Here is a 16169-nt window from a genome sequence, read left to right as displayed (position 1 = left end):
AGACAGTCATACACAACACTCATTGCTGCACTCAAGAGCAAATTTGTCATATAACCGAACGAGGACTATGAAAGATTGCGATCAATGCGTCCAGATACCACAGGAAACCATAGAGGAGTTTGTCCTAGGCCTCCCAAAAAAATAACCCACTGTCAATTCAACACATTCTCTGATGAAGAATCCAAACTGCGTATCATAGTAGGATGCATGTCATCCACATTCAGGAAATATCCCCCCAACAGTCCATCATCAGTGAGAAACTGATGAGGGAAACCGATTTCAGCTACTACTCACCACCTATCGCCGTCAACAGTCAGAATATTTGAGGGGGGTGCCACACACCCAAGCAAATGCTTCAGCTAATTGTCTTGCATGCTCGGTCACCACGCAAAGCGCCTTGGACTCTGAGGTCACCCGTCACATATCCAATGACCACAGCAAACAAGTGTCCAAGGAAAGAATACAAGAACAATGCTTACGGCTAGTGACAGGCCTCGGGAAGCTCAACAGCCCCCCCCCCCGCCCACTTCATGTCCCCCTACTGCCCTAAACATACATTACAAATTAAGGCCAGTTCAACAACACTCAAGAAAGAAAGGATCCCATCAACAACAGTAGGTATCCGATAAATTGTATTTTTTTTAAATAATAAAACAGGGTCCTTACAGCTGACTTAATGGAACATGCCACTGCACCCACACCCTGGGTTTCCCCAGTGGTGGTTGTTCCATAAGACAATTGGCCAATAAGGTTCTACATAGACATGCGCATTCCCGACATAAAAATTTAACATGAAAGACAGGAAGGCTGCAGTATTGAGGACATGATACTCAACAAAGCAATCAAATGTACATTCAACCAAGTTTAACATCAGCTACTATTACATCCTGCGTCCAGAGCAATCATAGGAACCTGTTCAGAGCAAAAAGATTAAAACTTCGCTATCTCGCCTGCAGCAGAAATATTTTCATGGATTCAGCGCCTACTCTTTTCCCCAGACATTTAATTACAGTGATGACATTTTAATTTTCAGCCGCACCCAAGAAGAACACGACCAAACGCTGAAGAAAGCACGCCAAGCACTTCTCCCAGCTGGACTGACTCAAGCTAGACAAGTGTGAAGTGAACAAAGACATCCTCAAATTTTACAGCCACATATGCTCCACAAAAGGCATGATCCCTCCTCACCCGATGAAGGTTAATACCATACACTAGTTACCTCATTCTCAAACAAGAATTCACTTTACAATGCACGACTAAAGGCCAGGTGCCATTTGACGCTATTAAGGACACTCTGGCAATTACACACTGATGTATCCTGCCTCCTGCAGGTGTACAGAAGTCACGGTTGGCGCTAGTCCCATTGGATAGGGAAAATCCTGGATAGCATGCTGCCAGGACACCACAAACCAAGACAGTGGTTGCCCACGTCAACATTACCAGGTCTTTAAATGGAATACTTTCAACCTAAAAAATAAAAACTAAAACAAAATATATATATTTTTTTTAAAAGAGCCTAGCTGTGAACATGTTCACCACTTTCTAACTCGAAAGACCACCGGGCTCTCATATCATTGTTTGGGAATCCAAGAACAAAAATGCTACCACACATGGAGAGGTGATGGGGTGGGGGAGGGGGGGCGTGTGCCTTCAAGAGTATGACTACCAATCATACAGAAGCTGGGGAAAGACCTCAATCCGGAGAACTATATAACCAGAAACCCTGTACAGAAGAAGTACGCAGGAGAGAAATATCTCAATATATAGTGCCAATGCTTTATCACAATTTCAGAATAAGACCTATCCACAGCATTCAGAAACTACCCTATGATTGATTCAAGCTGTGATTGCTTTAACTAAGTACGATAGTTGAGGAGATTTGAAAAGACTTGCATTGGATCAACCAGAAATTAAAATGAAGTAACTACAATGCACAGCGATGGTCCATACTGAGCTAGCAAAGTCTGACTCCTCAGTGCTACTCAGAACGATTAAACTAGTCATTCCCAGCTCCCTGAGGAAGTGTATCATTTACATCACTAGTGAGGGACATCAGGGAATGGTGAACACAGACTCCTCAGGAACCAAGTTGATTTTCCCAAAATGTATGACATTTTACACAACATGATCGAGAGATGCGAGACATGTCACTGTGAAAGCCAACCCTCTGTTGCCACTGAAAGTTACTGAGCTTCCTGAAACAGTATGGCACACAATAGCCATTGACTTTCATGGACGCACATAGGAAGGGGGATATGTATTTGTCCTACTAGATTAATATAGATGTTTCCCCATTATACCAGTTCAATGCAGTGGCCTATAGGGTAGATTATGCTTTCAGTGAATGTGGCACAACTGAGGTGGTAAAATCAGACAATGGACCACTCTTTAACAGCCAAGATTAAAAAAAATAATTAGCAGCTCATCCAGGGTTCACCCACTTCAAGAGTGCGCCCCTATGTCCTCAAGCTAATGGCATGGCAGAATGCTTCATGGCAATGATAAAAAGTCTGCACAAAGCTCAGACGTAGATAATATGTTAATACAGAAGACCCTACGCAGAGCACACAAATCTACTAAAATGTCATCTCATAATGGCTCGTCCATTAGTGACACGCTCCCCCTATGGCGTGAGAAAGATGCAGAGGTCAGAGCAAAAGAAAAAACAAAGGAAAAGGGTATTTTGACAAATTGAAACATTCACAAGAGCGATAAATTTGATCAAGGTAATGACGTACTGTTGGAGCAACAACAATAACTGAAAACTGATTCAAAGTTCCGTCCATAACCATTCCAGGAAATATCACAAAAATTAGCCATTTTTACCACAGCGTCAACTGATTAATGCATCCCACTTCGAACATTTACATCCCACTTCAGACATTTACAAAGATGAAAAGACACCGACACCTAGTGGTGTCACTTAAACTATTTTGTGGTACGCATCCTCATCACTGAAAACGAGGAAAGAGATGTTTTTTGAAGCACAGAACGCGGAGGTTTGTGTGTGTGAAATTCTGATAACGTTTTTAAGTCTTACCTTTTATTACTGGGCTGGGGCAGACACAAGTGTGAAATGGACAATGCAAATACCCCCTTTCCCCGACATGCCACTGAGAAAGAGCCATTGGCATTCCAAATCCGCCTCAATTTGTGTATACGCCATAGTAGATGTCTGCACCACATTAGCCTGTTTTTTTTCTAGCTAGTCTCCGATGTGTCAAAGTTAACATGAAAACAGTGAGGTAATGCAAACGCACGTGCACACTTTAATTAGAAGATGCTTGTGTGAACCAATTCTGTGATGTGAAGACAAGTAGGGTAATACACAGATGTCTGGTTGTCTTGTGCATGTTACAAAGTTTATAGCATCAGGGTGTTGTAGTTTTTATTACGGACTCCTTGATTTCGGGAAGAAGGGGTGTTTAAAATTAATGTTGAAAACAAGGAAATGGGGATTTGTAAAGCATGGGTACAAATTTAGACTGAGAGTGCCACCACCGGGCACAGACAGGTCCGACGTCTGAAGGGAGGTAGACTAAGAGCCAAAACAGCACTGGCAAAAAGTTAATAGTGGCAAACAAAGCAACTGACTAATGAAGTGATTAACCAAGGAAATATAAAAGATTACACATGCAGAAGGGTGCTCAAGAAACCCTACAGGCTGGTAGAAGAGATGTAGAAATAAATAGGTATGCAGGGGGAGGTGGCATGTCCTTTCCAGAACACCACAGAATATGAACATGGAGAAGGGGGGGGGGTTTAGGGTGAAGGAAGGGAGGACAGTTGAAGAAGGAAGTTTGAACACGAGAGAGTTTCGAGAAAGCAATAAAGAAAAGTTACATTAATCCTAAGGGCTCCTGCTATTTCTACGCCGTTCTATTTGTTCTTGTTATACCATTAGCCTTTTTAAACCACGACGACGGCCCGTATATCAGCTGAGAGGGCCCCCCCCCCCCAATAGGGGAATGGACCTCGTCGAATCCTCTAAAGAAAGTCTTCTTTGATAGAGCAATGACAACTGCATACTGGTTTACCTAGTCCATAAACAAAAATAATTCTAAATGATAGCTTCCCTGCTATTGGTGCCGTTTATATTATATCTGCGGTATTAATTATACCGTTTATAACAGAATTTTTTTTGTCCTAAGGTTTATTCTAAAGACCCCTCCACAACTATGGTGTAAAATTATCTTTAAACGTAATGTTGTTCTGGCAAATGGTACCCGCCTGCATCGTTTGTTGGAAATCTCACCGCAACCGCAACCAACAAACGTACACTGCCCCCATTGCTCGAGGGTCAGGAGGCCCGCTGTTAATAAATGTAAGCAAATTACTCCAACGCATGACTTGTCCAAGCCTCGTCGCTATCTGGGTGACACTTGGGGAAGGCTCTGGGCAAAACACGTGCTCGCTGTCAGGAGGTCCCTGTGGAGAGTCCGCCCGCTTTAGGCCCGCGGACTGAGCGCCCCGTCCTTGGGAGTGTCCGCGCTCCCTCTCTGACTGGAGACTAATCACGGATGTTGACGAGAGGCGGTGCCGCAGGCAGCCGCATCCCTCCTCGGAACTCTCCACAGCCAGTCCCTCCATGGCGCGCTCGTCGCTTCCCGGGGAGGCGGGTCCCGCCTTTCAACGGTAGGCCTCCCTCGCCACCCCGGCATTGGCTGCTGGCCGCAGGCCGCCTCCCCTCTCCCCGAAGGACAGCCTAGAGGAGGGGAAGGGGGGGGGGAGAGAGTAACAGGTTCGTCCTCCACGCCAGGAGAGAACCTGGCCCTGTCAAGGAGAAGGGGGAATAAGCGCAGGGAGTAACAGTTCCTCCCCATGCCAGGGCAACCCACCCCTGCCCCTTTCTGCTGCTCCTTGACATTACGGGGCACCTGTGCTACTTCCCTCCTACTGTTCCCCCGGTTACGACCCTTCTGATCCCGGTGCTAAATCCTTGTTCCAGCAGCTTTGTTGATTTCCCCCCACCCTGTGCCTTGCTGTCGCCTCATGATGTCGCTTCCCAGCCGGGGTCCTTCCGACGGGCTATACCGAGCTTCCCCGGAGCTGAGAGAAGAGGCGCATGTGCCCTCCTTCCAACACTACGAGCAGCTCTACCGGGACTCGCTGCGGGATCCTGCAGGTGAGTGGCGGGCAGGAAGGAAGGGGGATCCTGTATTTGACATTGGGAGATGGTGATCTTCGGTATCGGTGTTGCCCCCCTGCACGCAGCGAGGTGCTACAGAGGCGGATGCACACGTAGCTAGACTCCCCGGTTCCGGCCTGTCCTCACCCCGCCCTCCTATTCCTACTCAACGAGTACCAGTGCGCAGCCTCAGTTCGCTGTGCGTAAATCATGGGTAGCCTCCACTGCCCACCCGGACTCCTTAATGCCATAGCTTTCAAGCCTCAAGTAATTAAACCACCCGTTAGGGAAAAAGAGAGTCCTGTTTGGATAATCATTTCAGTGGGAAGTTCGTATTAGAGCAGGCCACTGCATTCCAGTATCCGATCATTCTCAATCACAACTTTAGGCAGATTGAGAGCTGTGCTTCCCACCGAGATTTGTGCTACTTCCAATCTCTGTCCCTTCAGTTCCGCCTCTTCCCTTTAATGCCTCGTCTAATGCCCCAGGCCCCGTGCTGCACGAAGTGCGGCACGATAGAGGGCCTGGGGGGTTAGGCGCAGGGTGGGGGGGATCCCAACAGGCGGGAAAGCAGAAGGGAGGGGCAGACAGAGCGGCGCCCCCACCCACGGAGCGACCAAAAGGAGACACAAGGAGGGAAAAGCAAGGTGTGAAAGTATCAGGGGGGTGGGGGGACAGGAAGGGACACTGCGGCCCAAAATCACCACAACAAAAGGCGGAAGGGGGATAAATACCCCAGAGAAGAAGGAGCAAGACACAACCAGGTTAGGAGCTCACCTCACTCGGGTAAGCTCCCAGCCCCTGGTTAAAGGCGGTAAAGGATTCGTTTTATAGCATTGGTATGACAACCAGGTTAGGAGCTCACCTCACTCGGGTAAGCTCCCAGCCCCTGGTTAAAGGCGGTAAAGGATTCGTTTGGTCGCTTTCGCCTCTGCGGGCTTAAACGGCGTGGTGTCGGTTCTTCCTCTTGGTTTTGCCTCTACGGGCTTTGTTGAGAAAGAGACCGCCGGTGGAGCAGAAGGAAGGAAGACTCACCTCGTCGGGTCGGAGAACGGGACCACGAAGCAAGAAGACCGGAAACCCAGTGCATCGGAGGCGGCGGTCGGAAGCAGGAGAAGCCGGGAGAAGCAGTCCGGGAGAAGCAGTCACACCATCGCCGGCTAGGAGAGTCTGCAGCAGAGACGGCGGTCGGAAGCAGGAGAAGCCGTGAGAAGCGGTCCCGCCATCGACGGTTCGGAGAGACTGCAGCGGAGGCGGCGGTCGGGAGCAGGCGAAGCCGGGAGAAGCGGTCCCGCCATCGCCGGCGAGGAGAGACAGGAAAGAGGAATTAGGTGCCCGCGGAAGAGCCGAGGAGCAGGAGAAGCCGGGAAAGCGCATCGCGGAACAGGAGCACCGAAGAGGAGGAAGCAAGCGACCGCGGAAGGTGCGGAGGACGACGTCACGCATCGGAGGCGGGCATAAAGGCATACAGGAGGGGGCCTTAAAGGGGCAGCACACCACCAAGCGAGAGCGGCCCCAGTGGCCTGATGGATAAGGCAGTGGCCTACTTAAACCAGAGATCGTGGGTTCGAGTCCCATCAGGGGTGGATCCTGGAATTTCGAAAGAGCAACGAGGGGCAGGTGGCACAGGGAGTGAAGGCGCGAGTCGCACATCAGCGGCAGTGCCTGCGAACACAGGTTCGAAGCCCGGCAGGGGCAATCTCAGCCCGCCACCCTTCCGGAGCAGGAAAAACACCCATCAACCAACGGCATTATTGATTTGTTTTAGCCAAGCCAGTTGCTGTGACACGGGCAGTAAGTGGCAGGATTGGCCCTGAAAGTAAATCATACAGCTCCAAAAAGATTACAAAAATTTTCACCAGAAGCAAGAAAAGGAGAGGAATGGAGGAAAAGCTAAGAAAAGCGCAGGAGTTCAGCGCATGGGCCAAAAAGGCAGAGAAAAATTATGGAGCTAAATGGGTCTTGGATGTGATACAGAAGGAGGAAAGGGCTAGGGCAATGTCGCCCCTGCTGCTGGAGGATTCCACAGACAGCGAGGAGGAAGCAGCGGTACCCCAAGGCCAAAAGAGGGCAAAAGGAACAGGGGAAGAGCTGCAAGAACCGGAGAGGCCCAGGAAGAAGCAGAAAAACAAGGGTATCTTAAAATTAAGCAACAGTATTAAGCACAGCTGAGAGACCCGTGGGGCAAGTCATTCTCGGTTGGTGCCGATAGCACATGGAGCAGAACACAGAGTCCTGCGCAGAGCCGGTCGAGCTCAGGTTCGAATCCCGGCAGCATCAAACTCAACATATATCGAAGAGACCCAAAGGCAATAATCTGGAAGGAAAAGCAAAAGGCGGAAACGTAAAATGGCAAGGAGCAGTAAGGTCGGAAGAAAGGGCTAAGGCAATGTCGCCTCGGCTGCTTGAGGAATCCGCTGGCAGCGACGAAGAAGCTGCAGTACCACAAGGTCAAAAGAGGTGAAGAGAGATCTCAAGGGAGCGACATGAAGAAAGAGCAAGAAGAGCACAGGAATTCAGTGCATGGGCCAAAAAGGCGGAGAAGGAATATGGAGCGCAGTGGGTAATGAATGTGGTACAGTCGGAAGAAAGGGCTAGGGCAATGTCGCCTCTGCTGCTTGGGGAATCCGCTGGCAGCGACGAAGAAGCTGCAGTACCACAAGGCCAAAAGAGGTTAAGAGAGATCGCAAGGGAGCCACAAGACCCCGAGGATAAAACGGAAGAAAGGAACCACGAAAGGTATCGTAAAATTGAATAACAATATTAACAAAAATGATGAAAGTGTTAAATGCAGGTATCACGGCTCAGGATAAGTCGCCCAGAGCCAACAAGGGGAGAAGGAAGGAGTACAAAAATAGGGCAGGGGCGGCCATCCGAGGCAAATAGTAGCGAAGATGAAGAGAGGGATCACCTGCAGGCATGGGGGGAAACAAAAGGGGTAATAAGTAAAGAAAAACAGAAAGCGGATAAGGCAGGGGTAGGTCAGGGGGCAGGAGGTCAAGGGCCAACAGACAGCGGGGATCCAATAACACAAGGGCCTCCACAAAATACGGGTCCCCAGGGGTCACCTGCCATTGAAGCAATAACTACGACAGAGCCGCCCGTAGTGAAATAACAGAGCCTACCTCAGTTATGGCTAAGTAGGCCAACGATAGGCAAGGATGCACAGGGTCGGTCCTTAAAGGCACAAAGCATGGTATAGCTATTATAGGAAACAATATGTTCAGAATGATTACGGTAACGAGTATAGGTACAACAGGAGATACGAGACTCCATATGACAGATCAAGGGAGCAGAATTCCCGGAGTAGAGAGGGCGGCAGAGCAACATATCCCCGACGGCACAAGGGGGTGGTAAAGGGAGTAACGGGACAGCGAGGTCGGAGCCAGCACTAGGAGGTGAACCCCAGCTTACCAGTGGCACCCGCAGGGTTCACCCAGGTACCAACACAAGGGACAGTCATAGTCCCAGCAGGGCCACTCACTGGCACAGCAGGAAAGGAGGGTGACCCAGTATGGTGGGCCCACGGTTGGGAAGGACACCCAAGGCCAGTCCATGAAGGCACAGTCATGGCACATTAGGGAGAAGGTAAAGGAGAAAATAGGGAGAAAAGTGTTTATAGATATTTCTTTGAAGGGCCCGGATAGCTCAGTCGGTAGAACATCAGTCTTGCCCTGCTGGAATGCCAAAAGAGAGGACAGAATGCATCAATAGGGGGAGGATGAGAAAGGCGTATTAAGGTACCAAAGAGTTTTTTAAAAATAGATGGCGGTTTTTCAAATAATGTCCACTATTATACTGCAAAAATACCCAGAGGACGGGGTACCGTTGGTGAAATACCAGCAGAGAGTATTGAAGGTACAAAGCATTTAGGGGGGGAAGCATGGAAAAATAGGACCACGAATTTAAGAAAGAAATGGTTTGCTTCCCAGATTTAGGTTGGTATGAGGAAAACTGCAACATGCATGGCCCCAACACTTCAGGGGGCACCAATAGTGCCAAACTCAGGAGGGGTACCGCAAGGTACCAACCCGCAGCCAATAGGACCCATAGGAGCAACAGCAGTACCAGTGGCAGGAAGGGGTACTGAGGAGGGCAACAGTCGTAAAGAGCTTCGACAGCTGGATGACTGCCTTTCAGACAAAAGCCGACAATTATATTACAGAAACTCCCAGAGGGCGGGATAGCATTGGTAGCATATCAGCAGTGGGCGTTAAAAGTATACAAGGCATGCGGGGGGGATGCATGGAATGAAGCAGGAGCACGAGTTTAGAGGAGAAATGGATTGCTTTCCGGATATGGGATAGGACTTTTTTGAACCTGACATATTTAACATAGTAAAAGAAGAGTTGATCAGGAAAAAGGAAGCACAGAAATGGCTAGGTATGCAAGAGGAGGAGGAATATTTCAGGGAGATATGTCTACATATGGGGCGTGCCAGCCCACGGCATATGGATAGAGGGGAGGTTCAGTCCGGCAAGGGGCAGTCTGCAAAAAGGGAGGAACAAGGCCACCGTGACAGAACGGCAAGCATTAGCTGAAAAGCTAAATACGGCGGGAATGGTTCACTAGCTGGGTAGCATTACGCGCAGCGGGAGGGGTGCTGAATAAAAAAGAAATAGCGGTGCAGTCGGATAACATGGCAGTGGTGCACGGGTCGAGTAAAGGGGGTGCACCATGCCCAGCTGTAGTAAGACTGTAGCTGTCACCTTGGCGCAGTTTCAGTGGCGAGAGGTGCAGGGAGCCAAGGCCGGGCACCAGAAAGGAGAAAACGCCCACGCCAAAGAAGGCATGGGTCCCATCAAAAACCCTGAAAAGGGAAGAACGGTTGACTGTAAAGGTTAACTCAAAAAAAAAAAAAAAAAAAAAAAAAAAAAAAAAAAATGTGAAGGCTTGGTAAGGGCATTGGCCAAAAGGAAAAGGAAAAGTGGAAATGTCAAAGAAAAGCTCTGGAAAGAAGTGCAGAGAAAGTGTGTGAAGGTTTGGAAGAGGCATTGGCCAAAAGGAAAGAGAAAAAGTCCATTAAAAACCTGGAAAGGAAAGTACGGTTGACTACAAAGGTTAACTCAAAAGGGAAAGAGGATACAGGACGGGTCATAAACAAGCGAGCAAGGAACGCCCTAATGTACAAAACAGGTAAGCAGTACGAGAAGCAGGTAATAAATGCAGTGGCGAAAACAGGAGCACAGGAGGTGGGCGTAATTTCGGCAAAAAGGGGTGAATGTTGGGAAGAGGCATTGGCCAAAGGGAGAAGGAAAAGCTGGGCCGAGTCATACCATGGGGTTTTTTCAGGGCAGGGGAACTAATGGCCCGTAACACGATAGATGGGGAGAGCCAGGCGAAAAGCAAGGTTCGGATTCCAATAGGGGCGGGCTGACGCGCAGCATAGGCGAGTCATTAAGGGCAATAGCCCAATGTCGGTGGAATACCGAAATTTTCATGTCCGAAATAATTACCCGCAGAACTTGGTATGGGGCACGCTGACGGCAGGCCATTGAGACGGCACGGGAAAAGCTAAACATAGCTGTAGGGAAATATTGTAGGAGCACGGGGTTACACTTCATAAAACAGGGGTGGTCTCAAAATGACCCCGAGTGGTTCCATCAGGACGGGGTGCACTTATCCAACAAAGGGTTGGGCAGATCAAGGCTGGGACAGATTTGCGGACAACATTTTTTCAGCGCTAGCGGCACAGGGTTACAAATAGTTAGGGCAGCAGGGTCACTGTTTTGGGGGGACCTGAGCGGTTTAGCCAAGCAACCCCTCAGGTGTGGCGGCACGTGTCCAGGAAAGGATGCCACAGGACATCGAAAGGGAGGCCAAAGGAATGGGGGCATCCCAACCCCTGGACACGAGGTGCCCAAAAAAGTGCTGATTACTGTACAGCGGTCATAACCAGTGTACAGTGCCATTATTTGTATATAATAAAGGCCTACGGCCATTTTTAATTTTCCACACAAACAGATCTATTGCGTCATCATTTATGGGACAGGGCACATTACAACAGGGTCAAGAGCAGGGGGGGGAACCCACACTACTCAGCCTATGCCCCAGGCCCCGTGCTGCACGAAGTGCGGCACGATAGAGGGCCTGGGGGGTTAGGCGCAGGGTGGGGGGGATCCCAACAGGCGGGAAAGCAGAAGGGAGGGGCAGACAGAGCGGCGCCCCCACCCACGGAGCGACCAAAAGGAGACACAAGGAGGGAAAAGCAAGGTGTGAAAGTATCAGGGGGGTGGGGGGACAGGAAGGGACACTGCGGCCCAAAATCACCACAACAAAAGGCGGAAGGGGGATAAATACCCCAGAGAAGAAGGAGCAAGACACAACCAGGTTAGGAGCTCACCTCACTCGGGTAAGCTCCCAGCCCCTGGTTAAAGGCGGTAAAGGATTCGTTTTCCACCCAACCCACCCTACAAAAAAAGGGAAGAAGAAAACCGGAACAGGAACGCCGAGTACTTCTGACGGTACACGGTAGAAGAAGAAAAAGTCGTAGGCGGCGGCACGTGTCCAGGAAAGGATGCCACAGGACATCGAAAGGGAGGCCAAAGGAATGGGGGCATCCCAACCCCTGGACACGAGGTGCCCAAAAAAGTGCTGATTACTGTACAGCGGTCATAACCAGTGTACAGTGCCATTATTTGTCATTTCAGTGGGAAGTTCGTATTAGAGCAGGCCACTGCATTCCAGTATCCGATCATTCTCAATCACAACTTTAGGCAGATTGAGAGCTGTGCTTCCCACCGAGATTTGTGCTACTTCCAATCTCTGTCCCTTCAGTTCCGCCTCTTCCCTTTAATGCCTCGTCTAAATGCTCTGAGCCCTTGGAGTGCACCAAGTGAATCCCTGAGCCTTTTACAAAGCCAAGCCCTTGTGGCTCATGTGGAGTCACTGAGCCCTCACGTGAAGCCACTGAGCTTTCACTTCCCCCTCCTGGGAAGTCCATGAGTATTTGTTCTGTTCCATTCATGAGAATACATTGAGCCATATGCTCAGTTCTCCTCATGTGAAGCAACTGGGCCCCTGGGAAGCCACTGAGCCCAGAGTCCCCATCACGTGAAGCCACTGAGCCCTCAGTTCCCCTTTTGAGAAGCCTCTGTGCCTTCAGAGTGACATATGCCCAGTCTCTGACTGGCCTGAAGCGCTGAAGTAGACAGAGGTGACCACTGGGGCAGTCCCTGTCCTCAAGTACCCTCTCTGCAGCCTTTGTTCCCCATCAGTGACCCCTATGCACAATCTGACCCTGGCAGTGCAACGTGTGCTGACTTCACCCTGCGTAACCTCCTCACTGTTCAGTGCTGCCTATGTGCCCTGCAGCCCCATTGCACTGTCCCTGTAACTTTGAGTGCCACCCTGTCATCCTTTCTCTTGCATTTTTTTGCCCTATGCGCAGATCCTGACCCCTTCTCTGCCCCATATACCGCCTGTGTCGCTGAAGTTGCCCCTCTCACAGCATAGGTTAGTTGCTTCTTGGTACTTCTGACAGTTTTCAGCAGTGTTTTCTCCCAGGTGTCTTGCTTGTTGTCTGTCAAGATAAAGCGCCTAGATGCCTTCGGGCGCTATACAAATTGCTAAATAAATAAAACATAGGGGCCTTGAATTCTGCCCTGAGACATCTGGTTTTTGGCACGTTTTATATCTTTTGAGAAGTTACTCCAGAAGCAGGGAGTAATTTCAGGAAATGTTCTTTAACCCTCTGGTCTTGCACAACCTTTTTGCGATTAGCAGGCGGTTGGTTGGCCTGTGAGGAGTGGAGGACACTCGGATCATTATTGTGAGATCTTTTCTTGTCTTAACAATGATGCAGAGGCTTCATTTGCATATATTTACATGCACGGTAAAGAACCTTGAATGAGATCCTGGCCTGCAGCAGAAGCTAACATCTTCTTTTGAGCTGGTTGATAACGGGTTGGCCTTAACCTCTTACAGTAACTGCTTAAGACATGGCCCTCCACGTCCTTTTGTAAGCCCTATATAATACGGCAGATGTAGAGAGCCACATCCTACTGTCACCCATTATACTTGAGGATGCTTCACTACTGCGTTTTTTAAACGCTGTTTAAATGTGTCTTACTTGCGGTGTTCAGGACTTTTTGTATTCTTTCGATTAGGTTTGTGGGGAGGCTCTGGTAGAGGGCGTAGCAGGAGACCAACGTTATTTATTTATCGGGTATTTATAATGCGCCTATACACAATGTGTTTCGAGGAGCGAACCTTGAAATTACAGGTGCTCTTACCACTAATGGGTGGTTCACTGTTGATGTGTAGGGTAAAATAATAATTTTTTTGTTTTATCGGAATGAAGGGTGTTATGACCACTCATCCCCACCTGCAAATTCATGCTACGGTCGGCATCCCAGATGAAGCATACGTTTTGTACCTTTATTTTTCTTTTGTACCTTTTCTTTCTTGCTTGAAACAAGGTGCGAGGGGGGGCTAGTGAGGCTGGCCAAGGTCAGTATTTCCGTTTTAGTACCATTGAGCTTGAGGCTGTTTTTCATTATTTAGTTCTCTATGCCTTTGAGTCCATTTGGAACATTCGCAGAATGGTCATGTTGGTTTGTGACCTTTGGGTTAATTTGCACGTCATTGGCCTAGTAGTGGAAGTGGTTTGTTTTGTGTAGTAGGCCCCTGAGTGGTTTGACATGCATGTAGAAATTTGAGCATGTTTAATCGGGCACCGAGAGATGGACCTTGGCCCCTTGATCAACATTCAAACCTTTAATCATTAGACTGACATTGGCAGTGAGGCTGCTTTGTTAATGAATCAAATTATCTTTTTTTAACATCATTTGACTAACATGATCATGGGCCGATTTTGTGCATTCTGAAGCTTGCTAATTGTTTAAGAGCTTAACTTCCCGGACCAGTAACACCAGTTTGCCCTACTGGTCACCAGTGTTTCTTTGTGTGCCCTTGTATAAGGGTTACCATGCCCTTACCCCTTGGGGCAAACTGATTTCTCGCCAGCTTTCTTGTTTCTATTCTTTCACATGATGGTTGCCTGATTATATGATCAGTTCTGTAAGGAGACACGGGTGGCTGTGGTGGAGGCCTTTCCTTCCTCCACTGGAAGGTTATTGAATGCTGTCAAGCCTCCTTCCCGTATATAACAGTTCCCTGATAAAGGAAGCATTGTTGTTAGACATAAAAATAAATTATGTTCTTTCTACAAGGGAATGCATAAAGAAAAACACCAATTGTGATGCAAAAAACACTGATCATTTGCATGAAAGCAAACACTAGAAAACGTGATGTCCCTCCTGGAGTCTGGAAATAAGACAGTTGTACTCATGATGGTCAGCGATTGAGGTTGACTTGTATAGTTTGTGTCTCCCTTCCCAGCGTAGTCCATTCTGAGGAGTCATGGGGGGGGGGGGGCGGAAGGGGGGGGGAGTCCAATCATCTGGTGAGCTGCAAAGGGAAAGAAATGAAACATCAATTTTAAAAAGTGGAATTCAAATGTTGCTGTGCTTTATTACGTAATATTAATAAATCAAAGAAGCAACCCTTTTCTTTGGACATGTTTTCTACGCCTATCTTTCCGAGTAACTTCTAACTTCTGAGGTTTATTATTCTCTAAATAAAAACGCAAAGCCACAACACGCATACATTATTTAAATAATGTGTCCTGTGGCTTTGAAAGTAATCGCACTTGCACTGATATTTTTTTCTTCAAGGAATCTTCAGGGGTCTGGGCACATTTATTATCGTCATCTATCGGTCTCTAGTAGGACTTGGCACTTCGACTGATGAATTTTAGCATAGTTAAAAATTTAATTAATTGAATAGATTATGTCAGAACGATATATGTGTGAATTACTGTACACTAGACATTTTATTTATTTGGCATACATCTGATGATGGTTTTAATTTAAAACTGATTTTAATATGGCATAACTATTTTATGACACGTAATATAGTTCTTTCCTTCCTTCTGTGCTAGCTTCTTTGATTTACTTATCTTTTTACTGGTGGCACTAAGCACTGAACTGATGTTTGGAGTACCAAGGTAGCGTCATGGCTCCAACTATTTGGGTGTATACGCTCTACTAGGCACTATGCACGTTAGCCACTCCTGTACTGAGAATTATACGTTTTTTGATATCAGCACCAAATGTATTTTAGTTTTTAAAGTAGAAATCCAGTTTATTACTGCTTCTATTGATGTATTTTTAAGGTTGAATTGTTATAAAATGTGAAAGGTAAACCAAAAATGGTGAACTTTGTAAACCAAACCACTATAAAAAATAATTAGATATAGCAACAGGGGTTTAGGGGTTTAATGTCATATAGTGGAATGCATGTGTAGTACTTTACTGCCGTGATTCTCACATAACATTTGCGATGGCAATGGAGATGGAGGCAGATAGAAATAGATAGAAAGTCAAGATACCCACACTGTTTACAATGCAATGCCGCCCTCCTTATCTAGGCCAGATGACAAATGCTTCATTCAGTGAGAGCTAAAGCAACTGAGTGGGGAGGAATTCTGAAGCGTGGCTTGAAGTTGGTGGTATCGGAGAAAACAGCATATGTTGAAAAGCAGCTAAGATTTATAATGTTAATGGCAATCACTTGATTTCAAGTTTCTATTTAAACTCTCTAGCCTGAGTTTTCATGCTGTCATCAATTTAATAACCATTTTTTATACTCCAGACCACGTCATTGTGAGGCAGCTTCATGTAATGTAAAATACAGTGTCTGTGGTTACTCTGGTAAGTGCCCATAACGTCGGGTGCCGGAGGGAATAGAAAGTGGCGAAATAGCTCACTTGTTATACATGTAGTTAAAAGCTTTCTGGAATAATGCAGATGCTTTCTGAATACATCACAATTTTGATTACGGATTTTAGACACAGCTTGCTGACAGTGTCTGTGCCCTTTAAAAAAACATTTTTTTTGATGGATCTTTTTCAGATGTATCTGTAAGTGTTAATTAAATGTAGCAAGGTTTTCCCCCAAAAGGAATTGTATGTCAAAGGCGCAGGAAGAGGGTTCCCTTTGACGCTAAATTGACTGGGAAATGAAATGATATTGAAGAT

The 16169-nt window shown here is 47.5% G+C and overlaps 1 protein-coding gene across 2 annotated transcripts in view; it reads left to right on the top strand.

Annotated features, from left to right (window-relative positions):
- The first annotated feature begins 4728 nt into the window (after positions 1-4728).
- The window catches only part of ACSS2 (acyl-CoA synthetase short chain family member 2), a 948517-nt gene continuing 937076 nt past the window's right edge, over positions 4729-16169 (top strand). The window contains exon 1 of one of the 2 annotated variants that reach the window (XM_069652109.1): positions 4729-5125. In XM_069652109.1, the coding sequence (XP_069508210.1) occupies positions 4993-5125 (133 nt within the window). In that variant the 5' untranslated portion in view covers positions 4729-4992. The remainder of the gene's footprint in view (positions 5126-16169) is intronic. The other variant, XM_069652108.1, reaches the window with a different exon arrangement.

Source organism: Ambystoma mexicanum, chromosome 3p, assembly GCF_040938575.1.
Source record: "Ambystoma mexicanum isolate Mex_15411 chromosome 3p, UKY_AmexF1_1, whole genome shotgun sequence".
NCBI classification, from domain to species: Eukaryota; Metazoa; Chordata; class Amphibia; order Caudata; family Ambystomatidae; genus Ambystoma; species Ambystoma mexicanum.
The sequence above is the reverse complement of the archived record's forward strand: the minus strand, read 5'-3'. Positions and strand labels throughout refer to the sequence as shown.